The sequence below is a fragment of the Trifolium pratense genome, linkage group LG4 (assembly GCF_020283565.1).
Source record: "Trifolium pratense cultivar HEN17-A07 linkage group LG4, ARS_RC_1.1, whole genome shotgun sequence".
NCBI lineage: Eukaryota > Viridiplantae > Streptophyta > Magnoliopsida > Fabales > Fabaceae > Trifolium > Trifolium pratense.
The window spans coordinates 39224037-39239926 of record NC_060062.1 but is presented as its reverse complement, the minus strand read 5'-3'; the positions used below and the strand labels follow the sequence as shown (position 1 = coordinate 39239926).

General features: G+C 33.7%; 3 protein-coding genes across 7 annotated transcripts in view; all 3 read left to right on the top strand.

Annotated features, from left to right (window-relative positions):
• LOC123882297 (TMV resistance protein N-like) overlaps window positions 1-1564 on the top strand; it is a 41448-nt gene extending 39884 nt beyond the window's left edge. For all 3 annotated transcript variants that reach the window (XM_045931129.1, XM_045931130.1, XM_045931131.1), the window contains one exon: window positions 557-1564. In XM_045931129.1, the coding sequence (XP_045787085.1) occupies window positions 557-1357 (801 nt within the window). In that variant the 3' untranslated portion in view covers window positions 1358-1564. The remainder of the gene's footprint in view (window positions 1-556) is intronic.
• Window positions 1565-1691: 127 nt separating this feature from the next.
• On the top strand, window positions 1692-4059 carry LOC123882305 (alanine--glyoxylate aminotransferase 2 homolog 3, mitochondrial-like). 2 transcript variants are annotated; one of them, XM_045931145.1, is made up of 5 exons: window positions 1692-1980; window positions 2590-2667; window positions 2768-2825; window positions 3336-3558; window positions 3728-4059. In XM_045931145.1, the coding sequence occupies exons 3-5, from the start codon at window positions 2817-2819 to the stop codon at window positions 3769-3771; spliced, it is 276 nt and encodes a 91-aa protein (XP_045787101.1). In that variant the 5' UTR covers window positions 1692-1980; window positions 2590-2667; window positions 2768-2816; the 3' UTR covers window positions 3772-4059. The 2 variants fall into 2 exon arrangements, with proteins under 2 accessions (XP_045787101.1, XP_045787100.1); XM_045931144.1 differs by having other exon boundaries at window positions 1692-2069.
• Window positions 4060-5714: 1655 nt separating this feature from the next.
• LOC123882296 (TMV resistance protein N-like) overlaps window positions 5715-15890 on the top strand; it is a 53092-nt gene continuing 42916 nt past the window's right edge. The window contains exons 1-6 of one of the 2 annotated variants that reach the window (XM_045931128.1): window positions 5885-6492; window positions 7438-8545; window positions 8669-8944; window positions 9036-9902; window positions 10713-11650; window positions 12254-13522. In XM_045931128.1, the coding sequence (XP_045787084.1) occupies window positions 6011-6492; window positions 7438-8545; window positions 8669-8944; window positions 9036-9902; window positions 10713-11650; window positions 12254-12365 (3783 nt within the window). In that variant the 5' untranslated portion in view covers window positions 5885-6010 and the 3' untranslated portion in view covers window positions 12366-13522. Of the gene's footprint in view, window positions 6493-7437; window positions 8546-8668; window positions 8945-9035; window positions 9903-10712; window positions 11651-12253; window positions 13523-15890 lie in introns of those variants that run through there. The other variant, XM_045931126.1, reaches the window with a different exon arrangement.

Sequence of the window (15890 nt, the reverse complement as noted above, 5' to 3'; positions counted from 1 at the left end):
ATTTTATTCCTTCAATTATTTTTTGATGATGAATATATTCTCCTCAGTTTTTTTCTTTCTTTCTTTTACCTTAATATTGATATGAAGTCTCGATCATTGTTGGGGATGATTAATCTCCATCGAAAAATCTATACGTAAGATAGATTCTCCCCTCTCAACCGAAATTTTTAACCAGAAATCGAACCATTAACCACATGCTTAAGGGAATCAAAACATTTAACACTTTAACTAATTCATTGTTGGTTTCTCCCTCCGTCTTATATTATTCCAGTTTAATTTATGTACATTCTTTCAAAATTTATATATCTACTGTCAATTAAGAAAGGAAATTAGTACCAAATTTTCTAACTTACCTTCAATAATGAAATTTCGAATTTTAATATTTTTTTATTTTTCGAATGTTAAAATCAAGCATTTGAAATTTGGGAGGTTAAAATCAAACCATCGTGAAACTTGGGGGGTCAAAACTACATCTAAGCTTTGTTGCTTGTTTGTTATGACTATTGTTTATTTATTTTGAAACGTTCAAAATTTGTAATTAGTTGTTACATGACAGGTAAGAAAAGGGAGGACTGAATTAGAACATATTATGATGCCTGCAGTCAAGGTTCCAAAATGGTTTGATTATAGATGCAAAGGAGGATTTCCGGTTTTTTGGGTTCGTGGGAAGTTTCCCAAAATTGTTTTAGCATTTGTGTTCCAAGATGCAGTGAAGCAATCACCATATCCTGTTAATTTGTTTGTTGAATTATTCCCATTAATCAACGATAAACATGTCCCTAACAAAACCGTTTGCAAGTTCGGGATTGAACGGAATCATGTTGTAGTTTGTGATCTACAAGTCTTATTCTGTGGCACAAGCATTGATGCATTACTTCTTAAGAATGAATGGAATCAAGTGCATATTTCATATGAAGTCAATGACAGGACATATGAATTGGATAAAACTGAGGACTATTACTTGACAGTAAGTGAATGGGGAGTTTTTGTGGACAAACAAGGAATTGTTAACTTGGAAGAACATGTTCAATTCACGTGTCCTACTACGAAGGATCCAATTATGACGATAGATGATTTCAAACACGACGATTCCAATGAAAACCCTGCTGTTAATGAAAACCGTGTTGATAAAACAATTGGCATAGAGGATATTCCTAGTCCTACTGCTCCAGAAGTTGATGAAACTGAGCAGTACACTCATATGTTGGAGGAAAATGAGAATTCCAATGATGCTGCTGTTAATGAAAATGAAAATCATTATGATAAAACAATTGGCACAGAATATATCCCTAGTCCTTACCCCTCTGGTTTTTTCTGGAGGCTGTTGTATACTTGTTTTTGTAAGTGTTTCTCTTAGTTGTATCAATTCAAAAAAACATGAATAAATGATGCACCTAGACTCTAGATTACACTGAATAATTAGTGTGTTTCACAATAATCATGTATATGGTCAATTTGTTTTCTACTTTAATTATTAGTGAGTTGATAGTAATAGACAATGAACAAGCGATGTAATTGTGATTGTGTTTTCTAATATCATTATTGGGTTTGTGTGGATAAGTAACTTATTTGCAGTTTATAGCATAAGCGTTTCACAAACTATCCTTGAGAACTTATAAAAATAAGCTGAAAAAAGCTTATGAAAAAGTAATGTATTTGGACAATAATATAGACTGGATACATTACGTTCAAACTTAGACTCGGCTACATTTACTAAAAAAAATGCTGTTTAGCCACGGTTATTTGGCTAACATAAGCGCGGTTTTTTCCATTGGTTCTCCCTCGTGTTTCGCTTACCATTCCCAATATTTCATTTTCCCTCCTCAATATTTCCACGCTCTGAATTTCGTGAATCGCTCTTCATCGCCGAGAAGAAAATCGCAGAATTTTTCATCGTCGAGAATCACAAATCACTCTTCATCATCTTCAAGAATCAACAATCGCTCCTCATCTTCGAGAATAACCAGATTGCTCTTCAAGGTTCATCAACAATTTTCACTGAAATTGTCCCATCTTAGTTTTGGATTTCACTCTTCGTCGTTTCAGATTTCAGTATTCACCTTGCAAATGTATGATTTCTCTTTTGGTTTTAGTCTAATTTTTGGATTCACTTTTGGTTGAGCCTTGTTGTGCCCTAATTTTACCCTGATGTTTGGTTACTCAAATTAATTGGTTTGAGTTTGAATTTTGTTGTCAGTGAGTTTTATTCCTCAAATTCTATATTATTCAATACTTCCAAATCAACAATTTCATGGTGTTGTTCAACTTGGATTGGTAATGTTGTTGGTTTATTTTAATTTGAAATCTAGCTTCAGTGACTGCACAAAATTTTATTTGCCAGTTTTTGTTTTGTTCAACTTGGATTGGTAATGGTGTTGGTTTAGTCTACAAATTAAAGTGCTGTGTGTTACCTATTCTGCAAACCTTTCTTGTTGAAAATGATATATTTATAGGCATATGATGATGATATATTGTAGGGTAATAATGTAATATAAATTTAACAAGAGAGGTTAATCAAATTATTATATCAATTGTTTTTAGGGTATGCAAAAGTTCTATAATGATACCTAATTCTAGATAGAATTGTAGGTTGGTGTAGTGAAATTTGGAAGGATGCAAGTTGATGGAGAAATGGTACTGGTTTCATAAGTAGTTAAATCATCTCAGGTGATAAGCCATTTTTTACATAGGTTTCAAACACTTGATTCTTTACTTCTAAGGTTGTGATAGAATTTGTAACTGATATTGTTAACTGATATTGTGATAGCAATTTCTGGGCATTTGAAGCCCATGGTGTTCAACCTGACATAGTAACAATGGCAAAGGTAACTAATTCTTCTCTCCTTGTAAGAGTAGAAAAAATCCATCTTCACTTAATTTAGCAAACTGAAAAGTCTAATCAATCGTCTGCGTCAAAAAACAGAATATTTGCCTAGTCTGGTCATGAAAGTAATGCATAGACTTTAAGTTATTATTGATACATTATGTCCAAGGTTTTTTTCCTTAAAAAAATATGCAATTACGGTTTGATGTGAGACATCAATGATTTTGATATCTCTACAGACTACAACAGCAATGAAACCACAATTGTGATGTATTTGACAGAGATTCTCTAAAATATCAAGAACTGCGATGCCATTGTGACAATGACTTTAGAACCGTGCATATTTCTAATATGTACACACACACACACACACACACACATATATGTATATATATATATATATATATATATATATATACACACACACACACACACACACACAATATGTATGCCTTGTCAAGTTTGTATGCTCATTGTTATTGGCTTGTTTTCATGATTTTACTTTGGGAAGGGTATTGGAAATGACATTCCTCTTGGTGCTGTTGTAACTACTCCTGAGATTGCAAAGGTCTTGACTCGCCAACGTTACTACTCATGTGGAAATCCGGTCTGTACAGCTGCAGGATGGGCTGTTTTAAAAGTAATAGAGAAGGAAAAGCTTCAAGAAAATGCATTTGTAGTGAGGTCCCATTTAAAAGAGAGGCTTAAAGCGCTCAAGGACAAATATGATGAAGGTAAAGTTTCGTCCCTTATACTTTCTTATCTAAGATTAATGCACACATTCTAGAGAGTTACATGATGGAGAACAAAGGACTATAGCTGAGATGCATTATAGTTACAAAAGAACTAAAATTTGTTTTTCTTTCAATGTCTCTAATTATACTTTTTTGTTTTCTTTTATAGTAATTAGTGATGTGAGAGGACAAAGGTTTCGTGCTTCCTCATAGACTAAGTCGTTCTGGATTTCCTGCAGTCAATTCCCTGCATTCTTTACTTCTAAGGGCTAAGGTTGTGATAGAATTTGAACTGATGTTAATGTTTCAGTCAGTTCCCTGCATTCTTAAACAGGTTATTGTGAAGACCATGCACATAGAAGTTATTGAGTGTCTCCGGAAGACCAACCTGGTTGTGGTTAATGCCTTGCATCATGTAATTTTTCTATATCAGGTTAACATGTACTATTAAAATGTGCTTATAGAAATACATTTGTTTTTTCTATATAGCTTTCAATCCTATGATTCTTGGGTGGGTTACAGATAGTTGTTGTCTTCCATTTATGTTCTCCTATTATTTCTTGACATTGATTTTAATCTTATTATAATTCTTATCACTAATATGTTGCGAATTTTTTGTCATGTTTGAGGGGCTTAGAGAAATTTAGCTTAGGACTGTAGATAAATTTAGTGTTAATAAATTTTAAATTTATCAATTTGAATAGTATAAGAAAAGGAAAAAAAAAATAAAAATGAAAGGAGTAGTTTTCAAAAAAAAAAAAAAAGAAGAAAAAGAAGAAAAGAACAATGTTTGCCACGGTTATAGGGTGGCAATATCTCTATCAACGGAGTTAAGCTCACATAAACCTCATATTAATTATTTAGATTTTAGTCGCATGTGCCCCCTAAGTTTCACAAACTTGCAATTTTAGCCCCCTAATTTTCAAAATAGCACTTTTGGCCCCCTATGTTTACCCCTTTTGTAAAAGGTCAATTTTGACCAAGTCAAAGTTGATGTGGCGAGTGACTTAAGTGACTCAGCTGCCACGTAAGCTTATTTTGCCATCTAATAATTAACAAAAAAAATTAAAAGAAGAAAAAGAAATGGAAGGAATAAAAAACAAAATTAAATTAAATTAAAATTCGTTCCTCCTTATGTTCCCAATGGCTTTTCCTCTGTTTTCGCTCCTCCTTATCATACTCTGCATTTCACATCCTTCATCTCAAATGATACTGTTACCCCTTAACACACTCACTCTCCAAAACTCAATTCAACACAACCCACCACCACTTGTTCCACATCACGTTTCCACCGCCACAAACACCAACATCTCTTACAGCACCCACATCTCATGCAACTCGAAAGCATGCTCTACAACATACAACTCCCTCTCTTCCTCCAATCCCTGCACAATGGCTCATTAACCATTAAACTCCGTTGAAACAAAAGATTGCAGTTCTTTTCATTATCCGCCGTTTTACTATGCTTACGGCGACGGAAGCTTAATAGCTTCTCTATATCGTGATACTCTTATCGCGGTTCTTATTTTTACCGTGTTGGACTTAAAGGAATTAGTGTCAGAAAAAAGAAGATTCCGATGCCGGAGATTTTGAAGAGGGTGAATAAGAGAGGTGACGGTGGTGTAGTTGTGGACTCCGGTACGGCGTTCACGATGCTGCCGGCGGGGTTTTATGATTCTGTGGTGGCGGAGTTTGACATGTTGAGATGAAAATGGAATAAAATAAAAAGCAGAGGAGAAAGCCAACAGGGTACCGTATTTTATTGATTTGAAGAGTACTGTATTTTAGAAGGCAAAAGATGCTACAGCTGAGTCACTTAAGTGACTTGCCACATCAGTTTTGACTCGGTCAAAATTGACCTTTTGCAAAAAGGGTAAACATAGAGGGCTAAAATTGCTATTTTGAAAATTATGGGGCCAAAATCGCAAGTCTATGAAACTTAGGGGGTTAAAAGTACAATTTAGCTTATTTATTTATATATATTGGTCTAAATTAAAGTCGTTTGTGTATTATTATCATAATGATCTGTCACATAAAAAAAATCGATATTATAATGAACAATTTGTACCAAAAGAACTATTGATAATGAGAATGCGACCTTTGTTGAATACGTACAACAGACCGAACAACTTTGTGTTTTAAATTAGCTAGTTGAGTTTTTTTTTTTTTTTTAAAGCAAAAATTATTATTTCTTTTAGGAAGTTAGCAAAAGAAATATTAGTAATAGCCTCAATAGGACCACCCAAGAAACTTCATACTTGCTTCGTAGATGATGAATGTTTTAAATTAAATATATGTAGTTGCATTATAATAATATAATTGAACCAAACCAAATTAATATGATTGTATAGTGTGTCACACAAAGAGTGACTCACACAAACATCCTCCTGTTCACATTTCTTCTATCTATCCTACTGTCTTGTCTTGTCTTCAGTGTTCTGTTTAAATTTCTATGGCAATTTCTGAAGAACAGTCACATGGTTTCGCCTATGATGTTTTCCTCAGTTTTAGAGGGGAAGACACACGGCACAATATTGTTGGATATCTTCTTGACGCATTTGAGAAGAGGGGAATCAAAGTTTTCTATGATGATACAAGTCTGAAAATAGGGGAAGAATTGTCAGCTGCATTTTGTAAAGCCATAGAAGAATCTAATATCTCAGTTATTGTTTTATCTGAGGATTATGCATCTTCTAGGTGGTGCCTTAATGAACTCGCAAAGATCATGGAATGTACGAAAAGGAACAAGAAACAAATTGCTCTTCCAATATTTTACCATGTTGATCCATCTGATGTACGAAACCAAAGAAACAGTTATGGCAAAGCCATGGTTGCTCATCAGACGAGGTTTGGAAAAGACTTGGGAAAAATAAAAGCATGGACAGCAGCATTGTCTGACGTCGCAAACTTGAAAGGTCACCATATCAACACTGGGTATGTAACTACAATTCATAGAACATAAAAGTGAATTTATTGTCTTCAGAGCTTTCTATGTTTTGCTCTCATTACTTCACAGAACACCATATGTCCATTAAGCTAGAATTGAGATCATCTCCAGTATATGAGAGTGAACGACACAGAGAATTAAATTATACTAGTATTATTTTATTCTATGTGCTACTGTCTCTAAAATGAAATTCTCAAATACCGGAGAGAATCCAAATTCGTAAGTTTGGATTTATCACGTCTCAATTTTTTCAACTTAGTATCGAAATCAAATACACCAGGTTTAAAATATGCTATCTAAACTGAACTGGAACTGTGTAAAAGATTAAGAAGTTATAAAAATAAAGATTCAATTCATGGTTACATTTTTCTGATTAGAAGCAATATGCTTTTTTTGACAGTAGAAGCAATATGCTTATTTCAATTTGATTTTGTTAAAAAGGAGCGGTAGCTATTTTCTGATATTCCTCTAGTGGGTTTATCATCATGTTTAATAATATTTGTTGTTAAATGGCAAAACTTTATTAATAAAGAAACAGAAGACAATATATGAATAAAGTACGAGAGATGCTCAACCCACCAATGAGGATAAGTACATTTAGTACTCAACCCAAAATACCCAAAAGAAGACAAAAACCCTCGCACTTAAACAAAAACTAAGGCGAGGAAGAATCCCCAACATTATCATTATACAATCCAAAGGGTTCACATGTCATTCATAGAACAAACATTTTCAAGAAGTGCATTTAATCCTATCCAAGACTTCTACAACGACCGGATCGGTGCTAGAGAAGATTTTCTTTATAAAAGCATCTTGCACCCAAGCATCATCTTTAATAATATGTTTTGCACTTGTTATTCCAATAATCCAATTTATGTTTCTAGAATGAAATAAGCCATGTTATTAATAAATAATATGTTGTATTTTTACAGGTTCGAAATCAATCATGTTAAAGAGATTGCGGAAAAGGTCCACACTAATATAGCTCCAAAACCTTTAATTGATGGTGAGAATCCAGTTGGACTTGATCAACGCATAGAAGAAGTGAAGTCACTTCTAGACTTGAAACCAAATGATGACACTGTATGCTTGTTGGGCATAATTGGACTTGGCGGAATAGGGAAAACTGAACTTGCCAAAGCACTGTATAACAAGATTGTGCACAAATTTGAAGCTGCAAGTATACTTGAAAATGTTAGAGAGAAGTGGAACAGAATCAATGGCCCAGAATATCTACAAAAGACCCTTTTATTAGAGATGTTTGAGGAGCCAGAAACTGCGTGGGGAAGTACAAGTAAAGGAATCAAAGAAATAAAACACAAGCTTGGAAGGAAAAAGGTTCTTTTGGTACTTGACGATGTTGATGAGATGAAACAATTAGAAAACTTGGCAGGAGGAAGTGATTGGTTTGGTCCAGGTAGTAGGATCATTATAACTACAAGGGATAAAGGTTTATTCATGGGTACTCATCCAATTGAAGTTAAGACTTATGAAATGACTGAACTTAATGATCAACATTCTCTTGAGTTGTTTTGTCGAAATGCCTTTGCAAAAAGCAATCCTAAAGCACGATATGAAGTTGTGTCCTCCCGTGCCGTTGGTTATGCAAAAGGTCTTCCACTAGCTTTAAAAGTTATAGGATCCAATTTGGCTACTAGAAAAAGTTTAAAAGCTTGGGAGTCTGCATTGAAAGATTATGAAAGGATTCCGCATACAGGGATTCAAGATGTGCTTAAAGTAAGCTATGATGTGTTGGAGTCTAATGCTCAAAGTGTTTTTCTAGATATAGCATGCTTCTTCAAAGGGAAAAGAATAGAATATGTTGAAGAAATACTTGATGAATTCAGTGCAGCATCAAATATTGAAGAGCTTGTTAATAAATCTCTCTTGAATGTTGATAATGGATACTTGAATATGCATGACCTAATACAAGATATGGGCAGAGAGATTGTTAGGAAAGAGGCACCAAATAATCCTACAAAACGTAGTAGATTATGGCATCAACAAGATGTCATCGATGTATTATCGGCCAATGATTATGTAAGAATCAAATCCTTTATACTTTTCATGTATACATTTTGATGATATGGTTTATATACATATTGATGACAATGTATATGCAATTGACTATATCTTCTCTTTTTTTTTTTTTTTGTTTCAAAGGGAAGTGATGCAATTCAAGGGATAATGCTTGATCCTCCCCAACGTATAACAGAAGTAGATTGGAATGATACTGCTTTTGAGAAGATGAACCGTCTTAGAATTCTTATTGTTAGAAATACAATCTTTTCATCAGAGCCTAAACATCTTCCAAATCATTTAAGGCTACTTGACTGGGATGTATACCCTTCAAAGACTTTCCCACCAAAATTTTACCCGAGGGATATCATCATCTTAAAATTGCCTAATAGTCAACTTACAATTGAAGGGCCATTTAAGGTAAAATTAAAACTTGTTTTTATTTATTCATTTCCTTGTTACATGTAACAATAACTTAGTTTGATGGACTATTTTTTTGTTCTTTTGACAGAAATTTTCATATCTTATTGTCATGGATTTCTCATATAATCAATCTATCACAACAATGCCTGATGTGTCCAAAGTTGAAAATTTGAGAGAATTGCGACTTGATAATTGTCGAAACTTAACTATGGTTCATGAATCCATTGGATTTATCAAACATCTTGTCCACTTAAGCGCTTCGGGATGTACCAAACTTAAAAACTTTTTGCAAAGAATGTTTTTACCATCTCTAGAAGTCCTTGACCTTAATTATTGTGTAAATCTTACTCACTTCCCAGATATAGTGAACGAGATGAATAAACCATTGAAGATTCATATGATGGGTACCTCTATTAAGAAGTTGCCAAATTCTGTTGGTAATCTTATTGGACTTGTTTCAATAGACATGGAACATAGTGAGAAACTCGAATATCTACCAAGTAGCTTATTCAGGTTACCAAATGTTCTTGCTTTTGACTTTGGAAGTTGTCCTAAACTTGCTGGATCTTTCAGAAAATTTCTACCTGATAGCCCTTCAGAAGCCAATGAACGTTCAACATTAAAAACAATGCATTGTGAAGAAAGTGGTTTGTCAGATGAAGATATTCAGGCAATTCTCATATGTTTTCCAAAATTGGAAGAATTGATTGCATCAAGTAACAATTTTATCTCTCTCCCATCGTGCATTAAAGTTTTTGATCACTTGACAGATCTTGATGTTAGAATGTGCAAAAAGCTTCAAACAATTCCCGAATGCACCAACTTGAGAATTTTGAATGTCGATGATTGTACGAGTCTTACAAACATTTCAACATTGCCACGCATTGTTCAAAAAATAGATGCAAGAAAATGCTTCAACTTTTCTTCGGAGACATCAGACCTGCTATGGGATCAGGTACATAACCTCTTCATAGCTTGTCCTAAATCATTTGATGCCTTTATTTTATGAATATATACTCCCTCAATCTTATATTACTCGCGTTTAATCTAAGTGTCTTTCAAAAATTATTTAGGATTAAATGCACTTTTGTGCCTATTTTTTAAAAAAATTATGTTTTTGTTCCTCCGATTTAACTTTTTTTCAAGGAATAAGAACAAGTAATTGATTTCTTTGATGTAAATCTTTATTTGATTGTTTGAAAATGGTGTTTTTTTTTTATTGATTTGAAAATAGTGGCTGGATATACAGAAGATAAAAGCCCTATTTTCAACCTTTTTAACTTTGGTACGAACCGAAGAGGCTTGAAACGCGGTTGAAGCTTAAAAAGAAGAGGAACACATAACCTAAATGAAAAGTATGAATACGAAAATGGCCTAGAAATGAAGAATCTAAAGTTACAAGGATAGTATTTGAATTCTTTTTATAAAATATCGGCATTAAAATAAAAATAGTGATGGAAAATGTAACTAATAGGTATTGTAGTGTTCGGGGTTCGAACTCCGGCTCCCGCATAATTTATGCTATGTCCCTACTAATTGTGAAAATATTGGCATTAAAATAAAAATAGTGATGGAAAATGTAACTAATAGGTATTGTAAGTGGAGTGTTCGGGGTTCGAACTCCGGCTCCCGCATAATTTATGCTATGTCCCTACTAACTGTGCTAGACTCACGTGGACGACTTATATATGTTATTAATAAGTAAAACATGGAAGTTAAAGAGATATATATGTTATTAATATTTTTTTATTTTGCAACATGACAGGTGAAAAAAGAGAGGCATCTAATAGAAATTGTGATGCCTGGAATCAAGGTTCCAAAATGGTTCAACTATATATGTAAAGACGGAATTCCATGTTTATGGGTTCGTGGGAAGTTTCCCAGTGTTTCTTTAGCATTGGTGTTCCAATATGCGGATGGGAAGGAAAGAATAAATCATGATCTTGTTCAACTTCAATTGGTTATCAACGGTCAATCTGTGACTCACAAAGGCTGTTACAACTTCATAATTGAACCGCATCATGTTTTAGTTTGTGATCTACGAGTCTTATTCAATGACGAGGAGTGGCTAAATCGTGATGCATTACTGCTTAAGCATGAATGGAATCAACTGCAAATTTCATATGAAGCCAAGAACAGCATGGTGACACTAAGTGAATGGGGAGTTTTTGTGTACAAACAAGGAGCTGTTAACTTGAAAAAACATGTTCAATTCACATGTCCTATGAAAAGTGATGAAGAACAGTCGGATGGTTTCATCTATGATGTTTTCCTCAGTTTTAGAGGGGAAGACACGCAGGAGAATATTTTTGGACTTCTTGAAGCATTTGAGAACAGGGGAATCAATGTTTTCTATGATGATAAAAAACTTGAATTAGGGGAAGACATTTCACCTGCATTTTGTAAAGCCATAGAAGAGTCTAATATCTTAGTTATTGTTTTATCTGAGGATTATGCATCTTCTACATGGTGCCTTGATGAACTTGTGAAGATCATGGAATGTACGAAGAGAAACAATAAACAAATTGCTCTTCCAATTTTTTACCTTGTTGATCCATCAGATGTACGACATCAAAGAAACAAGTATGGAGAAGCCATGGTTTCTCATCAGAAGAGGTTTGGAAAAGACGCAGAAAAAATTAAAGCATGGACAGCAGCATTGTCTGACGTGGCAAACTTGAAAGGTCACCATATCGACACTGGGTATGTAACTACAATTCTGTTATTATATAATCTTTGTCTCGTCTCCAAAGTACCTAAATATAAAACATAAAAGTGCATTTATTGTCTATAGAACTTTATAAGTTTTGCTCTCATTACTTCGCAGAACACCATATATCCTCCATTAAGCTAGAATTATTGATAAATTTTGAGGTATAGTTTGAAATGGAGACCATCTCCGGTATATAAGGGTTCCATTTTTGAGAGTGAATGACACATAATTAAATGATATATTATTTTATTCTATATGCTATTCTATCTCTAATATGATATCCTCAAATACAGTAGAGAATTCAAATTCGTTAGTTTGAGTAAATCGATTCACATTTTTCTCAACTTAGTATCCAAATCAAATACACTAGTTTTAAAAAAATGCAAACCAAACTGAACTGAAATTGTGAAAAAGATTAAGTAATTATAATAAGAATAATAATTCAATTCATGGTTACATTTTACTAATTTGAAGCGATGCTTATTTTCTTATTTTCTTCTAGTGGGTTTTTATCATCATGTTTAAAAATGTTTTGTACTTGTTATTCCAATGGTCGAATTTATGTTAAAAAATAATGTGTTATATTTTTACAGGCACAAAATCGATCACGTTAATGTTATATTAAAAGAGATTGCCGAAAAGATCGGAGTTATGATCCTCTCAATTTCCAATTATTTCGATTTCTTCGATTACCGAAGTTTTTAAATAATTTGGGGTGTATAAAAGTTATTTGATCACATTTAATGTCACGCTTTTGCATTTATATTTTCAAAACTATATAATAATGGAGGAAATTGAAGTAATTGAAACTGGAGAGGATCTCAACTCAAAAGATCCATGCTAATATAGCTCGTAAACCTTTACTTGTTGGTGAGAATCTAGTTGGACTTGATCAGCACATAGAAGGGGTGATGACACTTCTAGACTTGAAGCCAAATGACGATACTGTATGCATGTTGGGCATAATTGGACTTGGCGGAATAGGGAAAACCGAAGTTGCCAAAGCATTGTATAACAAGATTGTGCACCAATTTGAAGCTGCAAGTTTTCTTGCCAATGTTAGAGAGAAGTGGAACAAAATCAATGGTCCAGAAGATCTACAAAAGAACCTTTTACCAAAGATGTCTATGCGGCAAGAATTTGTGTGGACACTTATAAGAGCTTGGAAGGAAAAAGGTTCTTTTGGTACTTGACGATGTTGATGAGATGAAACAATTAGAAAACTTGGCAGGAGGAAGTGATTGGTTTGGTCCAGGTAGCAGGATCATTATAACTACAAGGAACAAAGGTTTGCTCATGGGTAATCATCCTATAGAAGTTAAGGCTTATGAAATGACTGAACTTAATGATCAACTTTCTCTTGAGTTGTTTGGTCGAAATGCCTTTGGAAAAAGCCATCCTAAAATAGAATATGAAGCTATATCATCTCACACGGTTGGTCATGCAAAAGGTCTTCCATTGGCTCTAAAATTTATAGGCTCCAATTTGGCTACTAGAAAAAGTTTAAAAGCTTGGGACCATGCATTGAAAGATTATGAGAAGATTCCCTGCAACGAGATTCAAGATGTGCTTAAAGTAAGCTACAATGGGATGGCTTCTGATGCACAAAGTATTTTCGTAGATATGGCTTGCTTCTTTAAAGGAAAAAGCATAGAATATGTTGAAGAAATACCTGAGGAATTCAGTGCAGCATCAAATATTGAAGAGCTTGTTAATAAATGTCTCCTGAATGTTGATAATGGATACTTGAATATGCATGGCCTAATACAGGATATGGGTAGAGAGATTGTTAGGTAAGAGACATCAAATAATCCTGCAAAACGTAGTAGATTATGGCTTTATCAAGATGTCATTGATGTATTATCCACTACTAGAAAACAGGTTTTTAGAGTCTGATTTTAGCGTCGGCCCCCGACACCGACGCTAATAGAGTCGGATTAGAGTCGGATTTGACCTGCGCTAGTAAAAACCATTTTTAAATTAATTTTGTTAATATATTAGCGTCAGCCTGGCCGACTCTAAGGTATAAAATGGCTCACGCTACACATTAACTGGGGCCATCCGACTCTATTATTTTTTTACTCAATTATTTATTTATGTTTGTTGTGAAATTTTTACCCAATGATTCTTCCCTCACTTTTTTCCCTCTTATATTTTTTTTTTTGTTGAAATTTTTACCCAATAATTTTTCCCTCTTATTTTTTGGGACATAATCCCAATTGTCAACCCTTCTTCTCTTAGTCAAACAAAACAAGTTAATTTCTATTATCAAAAAAAAAAAAAGTTAATTTCTATCTTTTATTTCCTTTCACTTGACAAAAAAAAATCTCAGACCAATGAATGAATAAACTCTTATTCAAAATCCCTAATCCCTAAATGACCAAAGAAAAACTCAGTCACAAACTCACAAAACCCACACTCAATTCACAAACTCTCAAAATCCCTAAATGTAACCCAACTCTCACTCAATGATTACTCACCAAAATCCCTAAACTAACTCACGAATGAGGAACAAATCACTCATGAACTCACCGAAATTCACCGAAACTCATCACTGTTGACTGAATCACTCACCACTCACCTTCTCCTTACCTCACCGGAGATCTCAAACGTCACCAGAGATCTCGAATGTCACCGGTCTCTTCTTCAACGACAGTCTCTCACTTGCGTTGTCATTCACAGGTTTGTGTTATATTGTGTTGATTTATGAAATTTTGTTGATTTGAATTTTTTGAATCTATTTTCAAAGTTGTGTTATGTTGATTTTTTATGGTTTTTTTTTTTTATTTCATTTTTCGGATTTTATGCAAAGATTCACTACTAATTGTTTGATTATTGTTGTTTTTTCATTATACATAACAATTAATTAAATAAATGAATCTTTGGTTTAATGGTTAGTGTTGGAAGATGATGAGCTCAACGCTAAAAGCTCCTTAGAAAGGTTGCTGGAAAAAAATTAAGGATTGGTCTTTTGTAGATATGTTTTGTAGTGTTCTAACTTTAAAAGTGTTGTTGTGTGACTTAAGAAGTAAATTTGGAGATTGGACTGATTTTTTGAATATTTCAGCTCAATCTTCTTGAAATTCAATGTTTTTTTTCTTTGAGACTTGATATATACTTGGAAATTTAGCTACAATATTGTGTATTAGTGTGTGTTGTGGACGGAGTTATAATTGGTTTGGTTTTGGGACTGTGTATGGAGAAAAAGGTTCATACTTCATACTGTGGAAACAATTGAATGTGTGGAGTTGTTTTTGTTTTTTGTAGTTTAGTATGTAGAATGATTTTTATCTAAGTATGAGAGAGTAAGTGGAAAGGCTTATGTATCTTATAAGGGGTGGGGAATGGTGATTTACAGCAAGATGGAAAGATACAGTTGGTGGGTGGTATATAAATTTTGTTAAGAGATTTGATGAGGTAAATATTGTTGGATACGCCTATCTATAATTGGAGTGTATTCAACAAAAACGAAGACACTAAAAAAATTAAAGCAGAATGGTTTAAATCTTTTGGGGTAAGTATTTGCCAAATAGAAATTATTTGTAGGAAGTACATTGGTCTGCATGTCTATCTATCAAATTCAAGCAAGGTTTGGTTGTTAGTTTTATTAGGCATCTTTGATTGTAGGACGAAGCTTTTGCTTTTATATATATGATAATTGTAGTGGTGTAGTTTCTTTGATTATTTTCTTTGCTTCATTCCCGAATAACTTCACCCTTCTTCTACTTTGTGTACTCATTCTTTGATGGATTTTTCTTTTCAATTATTTTTAGGAGAAGTTATCATGGGATCCTCGTGATCACGATATTGTCTATCATGTATTTGAACAAAAGGGAGCAAAACGACTATCAGACATGCTTACGAAGGCGAGGAAAAAAGAGATCAAACCTGCATGGATAGGTGATCTAGCTTGGACAGGTCTTAAAGACTACTGGAAAAGCGAGGATTTCCTTAAAATCTCCAATCAAAATAAGATCAATCGATCTTCAAAAAGAGGCGGAGCGCTCCACACCTCTGGTCGCAAGTCTCATCTGGATGTGGCACTTGAGCTCGTACGTATTAAATTCACATTTGTACAACTTATTACTAATTTATTCATAGTTGTTTATGTTTTGCTTGATTTAGATCTGTGTAGTGGCAGTGCAGTTTTTTTAAGAAATTAATTATTGATATGCTAATTTTTTCAATCATTTATTATTTGCAGTCCAATAATTTTGAAAAGGATATGTT

Coding starts and splice junctions, on each gene's coding strand:
- LOC123882305 (XM_045931145.1), top strand. Junction 3,559..3,727: donor CAAGGACAAATATGATGAAG/GTAAAGTTTCGT, acceptor TTTCTTTTATAG/TAATTAGTGATGTGAGAGGA.